Here is a 6,392-nt window from a genome sequence, read left to right as displayed (position 1 = left end):
GAGCACTCCAAAGTATTCTGGTCATTGAGGGCTGCCCAGGCCACTTGAGGTAGTGCAGAGGACAGCAACAAGGCTGAGATCCAATCTTGTTAAGATGAGCAATGAGGAACAACTAGATAAACAAAGCAACAAGAGAAAGCTAGAAAAATACTGTCAGATATTACAGGACAGACATCAGGAAATGAGAGCAAATTCAAGGTTGTCTTGGGAAATTTTAGGAAAGACTTCAGGAAGGTTATCTTTATATAGAAGGTAATCAACAGCTAAAACAGGCTACCAGGAAGAATGGTTGGGACCAGGACATTGTAATATTGTAAGAAAAAGCTTGATACTGTAATGGGGATACCAACAGTACAGTTGGTATTCTGAAAGAATGAGATCAAAAGAGTATTCTTGCCCATCTGCAGTCTGATTGCATTTCACAGTCTGTTGGGTAAATGTGAGACGCTCTGTACAATTTCTCGTTCTGCGGCTGATCAAGATGAAGCCAGGATCGGTTGGGTTAGAAGTTCTCAGGAGGAACTTTATTAAAACTGAGAAAAATAAAGTAATTCTTCAAACACTCTCTGTAAAGATAGGATATAACAGATCCTCATTTTTTTTAAAAAAAGCATGCAATTTGTTTAAATGCATGCCTGTACAGTCAAATAAATTTAATACATAAAACAATTAATTATTTATACACATTTTAAAATAAGTGTGGCACAATGTTGATACTATAATGAGCATGTGTCATTGAAAACAATATCACACCACAGCATAGTATTGAGTCTTTAATATTTAATAAGTCATCCATGACTCCTTTAAAAATGTCATGTAAATACAGTTTCATAAATCAGACTACTTACAAGATATTAAAATTTTCACTGAAGTGTTAGACTGTGGCTTACACAGGGTAAGAATAGAAGAAACATGAGATCTATTTATGAATATTTACCTATTCACATTCATCTATTGCTTCAGATATTTTATATAACTTTTGAATTTTAACTAAAAAACAATAAATGGAGTGGTCTCTAAAACTGTTGAAATATTTCCATGTAACATGGTGGTAGGGTTTTCACTGTCCTTTGTTGCTGTTCAAATATAGTGTTTGTAGGTGCTCAATCATATGTTTTTCTTTTTCTTCAAGAGGAGTGTCAGCTTTCATTTCCCATCTGCAAGATATAACCAAGCAAATGTTCACACCACATTTAATAGTAGTTCTTTCAGTTAAACTTAAGCAAAATAACTTATTATTTTAATAACTGGTTACAGACAGTTGCACTATTAGATCAATTTTCATTAAGTTAACTGCAATATCTTCTGGGAATTTCATAGAACAAACATGCACACCTGTTTTATTGTTTATACTTTTGGATGAAAGCATGTTAATACTGGGAACAGAGCACTTAATCACTTTGGTCGCCAAGTGTCAGTGTCAAGACACTTCTGCATCAGATATAACACAGGTGAAGTGCTATGCAAAGCTCCCAGTCTCAGATGAGGAACTGTTTTCACAGACAATTAATCCAAGTTATATGGCTGACATTGCCAATTTTTGTGCCAAATTATTGTCACATTTTACTGTGACCATGCACCCACTTGCACTTTAAGTTCGATTGCAGCTATCAAAGGGAACAGAGAGAAGAGGATTTCACACCATCATCTGGGCTAGATTTACATCCAGGTCCCAGAGGTGAACCATTAATCCTTCCATATGGGCATCACCGACACAACAGAGCACACAGGTTCTCAGCAATAAGCGACACACAGACATCAAAAAAGACCAAATACAAAAAAGAAATATTTAAAGTACCTAATCATGTCAAAAAATCTCAAAGTACTTCATGGGCAAGTGTAGTGAATATTTTTGTATGCAAGCATAACATCCATTTGGGCACAGTGAAGTGAGAAATTGTGTAATCAATTAGATTACAGCACTGGTTTATACCAATATCCAAGTATCCATTGTTATCTAATTTATTATTCTTTGCTAATTTTCCTGCTGCAGGTCAGCATAAACAGATACTGAATAAATAATAAATTGGATTTTTTTTTACCACTGAACTGACACTGCACATGCAGCTTTCCTGCTTAATGATCATTTCATTGAGGAATACAAACTTGGACTGGCCTGGTGTTTCTTCCCCCCACCTCATCTCAGCTCAGTCAGTTGTCTGGAAAACTCTTACCTATGTAACTGCATTCTAATGAATCTTTCTCTTTGAGAGAATTTTTCAAACTGCAATCAAGTTCCAGTTTTTATTTCCAATTCCAGCTTTTGATATTGCATTATTCACTGTTAGGAGCTATACACAAGACACAGTGGGCAAATAATCTTTTTCTGTGTTATAAATTTCTAGGGGCTATGCCAGAATTGCTGGAGGTCATTTAATTTCATTCTGTGCCAATAAGTGGATGCCCCGATTCTACTTCGCACCTCCACCTAAAAATTCAGCCCATATTTTCAAATGAGGTGGTAAATTGTAACCATGGTTTTATGCTCTATCAATGTTTGGCATAGCACATTGATAAAATCTGTCATGCCATCTTAACAAAAGTCTCATTGTGTTTCAGTGTGCTTTATAGCAAAGACTGCTCATTATTCAAGGAAATGTTCTTCCCCAATAAATGTTCTCACTGAATGACAGTAACTGATAGAATATGTTGACTCATATGTTCAGGACCGCAGTGCATACCTGATTCACTATGCCTCAACTGGTTATATTTTGTGAGCATTTAGATAAAACCCTTCATAAAGCCTAGGAGTACCACCTCAAGTAAAGAAAGAATAAACAGAAACCAACATCCCCTAACTACTGCTAAATCAATGACAGTTGTACAGAAATATGTGGCTATAACCATCTTTAGAACACAACACTCTCAAGGAGAACAAATAACAACATATAGTACAACTAGAAATACTGTACAAATATGAAAATAGTAATGTAGTTAGACAGGATCTAATTGAACTGGAAGCAACCTATTATATACCACTACATATTTTGATGATATTTTATCACAATATTATTTGTAGGCTTATTTTGACCAGCTGATAGAATGTGATTTAAACTATAGTATTACAGTACTGGAAATATATATTGCCAGAGCTCAAACCCAAATTGGTTCACTATCTCATTATCAACTTGTTACTCCCCTCTGGGAGAATAAAGCTGAGTCATTCTCTGGTGGACCTGATGATGGAATATACATTATCCAGCAGGTCTGCAGTACTCGGTCAGGGCACTGTTGCTGAGTGACCAGCCTGCTTGTATCATCAATGAAAGTCAACAAGTCGCTGGGGGACGGGATTCTTACCATTAGTAATTACCTCACCATTGAAATACACAAATTGCTGCATCTCTAATTAACATGAACAAATCAACAAGAGGCCTTTCTAATGTTTAATAAGGCCCATACTATACAAGAGTGAAGTTATTATAATATATATATTATATAAAAAAGGAGTTTTTTGGGGCCTTATTTCAGCTTATGTACCATCTTAGAAATGAGGACAGCTATTGTCTGCCACAGGCTTTCAGCCACAGCCTCAGATCAGATCAGCAGCACTCCGGAACAAGCTACCAAGTGGGGGAAATTTAATTTAAATTTCACAAGCTGTAATGGCTGTTTTGATGTCTTAAATTTTGATATTTACACAAAGGTGAGATTCAACAACAACAACTTGCATTTATTTATATAGTGCCCCTCATGCAGGACAGCATTCCAGAGTGCTTAAAACCAAGTTCATGGCAATAATACAAAAATGCTGCACCAAGTCTCATTTACTTTTTCAAGCTTTCAAATACAAAATGTAGCTTCCAAAAATATGTAACTATTTTTGCTGTCATTGATGTAGTGCTAAAAATAAGCAATTGGTTTGGAAGAGCAGTGGTGCAGATCTTTTCACAGTTAAGTAGTTTTTAATTAATTCATATATTAAATTGTAATTACCTCACCAATGAAATACACAAATGGCTCTAATTATAATTAACATGTGAACTAATAAACAAGAGACCTTTTTTTAATGTTTTTAATGTATTATAAGTTATTTGTTTGTGTCACTTATTAATATATTTTAATCAAAATATTTTATAGAAAGGTGCATAAAGTATGTTTTAGAATTGTAAATTGTAGATTATATATACATATTTTATTAAATTTGTAGTGAAAGCAGGTGGCCGAAAAGGTAAAGCATTACTAATGCTGTGCCACAAACTGAGAATCCTTGGTTTGAATCCCAGCTTTATATGACAATTAGTTTCTGTTTTCCCCAGGTGTGGCTTGCCGAACTCGGTAAAGAAATTCATTGCAGCACTGAGTAGAGACAATAATAATAATCCTTGCATTTGATATTGTGCTTTTCACATCTTCTAGACGTCTCAAAGCGCTTCACAGAATATACTATAAAGTGAATTGACTATAGTATATTTGTGGGCAAAATGCGGCAGCCAAATGCGCACAGCAGTGTCCCACAAACAGTTGTGGATTGAGTAACCAAATTTGTATTTTTTTTTCAGGGGTCATTATCTCCGGAAAAGTGATCCGCCGATCGACTAACAATCGGGTTCCTACATACTGCTAGGTAAACAGAGGTGTGTGGCGTAAGGAAACTTGCCCAACATTTCGCCCTGCTGGGAATAGAACCCAAGTCTTTCGCTTGCGAGGTGAGTGCTCTAACCACTAAGCTACAGGACTCCACACAATGAAACAGAGGAAAGGGAAGTTTTACAAAAAAGTACTTTGGGCCTATTTTAGCACACTGCTGTCTCAGAAAGGAGGACAGCCAGGGCACACTGCCATTCCTTCAGATCAGCAGTTTGGAAGGATACAAAGTGGAGGATATTTAGTTTAAATCTTACAAGCTCCAGTGATTTTTTTTGATGCTTTCACTAGCTCTGCTTTCCCTCATTTCTGCAATATTACATGGTTCTGCCACTATAATAATAATAATGATAATCCTTGCATTTGATATAGCGCGTCTCACGCCTTCTAGATGTCTCAAAGCTCTTCATAGAATAGTGAATGTAAAGTGAATTGACTGTATATATTCGTGGGTGAAACACGGCAGCCAATTGCGCATAACACTACTTCACTTGGTTCTTTGACTGGGCTTTTGGACACCTTTCCGCTCCCCTCATTATCCCCCTCCACCCACCCTTGCGGTCTCTTGTGACCCTATTCTTCCAGCTACTCTCTCTGTTCTACCAACTGTAACCAGCTTCATTCCCCTTACCTCTTTTATCCTACCATTGCCAGATAAGCCTTTAGCCACCTTGCCCCCTCCCTCTGGCACTCTCTCCAAGAATTTCTCTGCAATGCCACTTCCCTTTCAGTTTTCAAATCCTGCCTGAATATCTATCTCTTTTGACTATACAGTACTTAAAATATCTTCCCCCCAATCTTTGGCTCCCTCGAACCTCAGGAAGCGGGAAAGAAGTCACTATAGAAGTATAAATTTTGGTTGTTGCTATCCCTTCTGAAATTGCATTTCGCCTACCATGAACCTGTGCTTCTCTATACTGTCTCCTTGTCATATTTGAAAATATTATTTTGGCTTTACTTCAAATTGTATCAGCATAAAGCGTTTGTGATCTGGATTCAACAAACTGAAATTCTATACACACCATCTACGGTATGTGAATTTTATAAATGTGTTTTGAAGCACATTTGTGCTTCAGGTGATCAATTCACTCTTGTCAGTTACGCTTGGTGTGAAATCAAGACGTTTGTGATTGACATTGTACAAGCAGTAGCTGGCCAACTGTACATGACTAACACAACAATCATTCTCACAGACTCTAACTCCAGGTATTGAGATACAAAAGACCAATGAAACATAGGCAAATAACAAAATGCTTGGTAGAGAACGAAGTAGTAGTTAAAAAGATAATCATCTGATCTTCATTTGACTTGAGGTAATAAAATCGTTGTCCAAAAGAATGGATGTCAAACATCTAATTTGTTGAGTGATCTGTAGTCGCATATTGCTTATCACTCAGGGAAATATGGGTGGATCGGATATACCGATAAGAGAAATGCATCGGCAACTGACAAAATGACAACTGCTTCATATCAGAAAGGGCATGTAGTTGTGTAGATTTATTGCTTATCAGAAGAAAGAAGGGAAGATTGGTAACTTAATTTTGAAAGCACTTGACCTGTTTTCTTCCCATTTCCCTGTCCTCCCACTCTATCAAAGCAGTGGAGTAATAATAATAATAATCCTTGCATTTGATATAGCGATTTTCACGTCAGGAGGACGTCCCAAAGCGCTTCACAGAACACACTGTAAAGTGAATTGACTGTATATTTGTGGGCGAACGCGGCAGCCAATTGCGCACAGCAATGTCCCACAAACATCCGTGGATTGAAAATGACCAATTTATTATTGTTTTTGTTTTTGGAGG

At 36.8% G+C, this 6,392-nt stretch overlaps 1 protein-coding gene across 3 annotated transcripts in view; it reads right to left on the bottom strand.

The window, feature by feature from the left end:
* Positions 1–505: 505 nt before the first annotated feature.
* The window catches only part of kiaa0825 (KIAA0825 ortholog), a 194,844-nt gene continuing 188,957 nt past the window's right edge, over positions 506–6,392 (bottom strand). For all 3 annotated transcript variants that reach the window (XM_007893070.2, XM_007893069.2, XM_042334331.1), the window contains exon 20: positions 506–1,157. In XM_007893070.2, the coding sequence (XP_007891261.1) occupies positions 1,061–1,157 (97 nt within the window). In that variant the 3' untranslated portion in view covers positions 506–1,060. The remainder of the gene's footprint in view (positions 1,158–6,392) is intronic.

This window comes from Callorhinchus milii, unplaced genomic scaffold (genome assembly GCF_018977255.1).
Source record: "Callorhinchus milii isolate IMCB2004 unplaced genomic scaffold, IMCB_Cmil_1.0 Scaffold1, whole genome shotgun sequence".
NCBI lineage: Eukaryota > Metazoa > Chordata > Chondrichthyes > Chimaeriformes > Callorhinchidae > Callorhinchus > Callorhinchus milii.
This window is presented reverse-complemented; position numbering and strand designations above follow the sequence as displayed.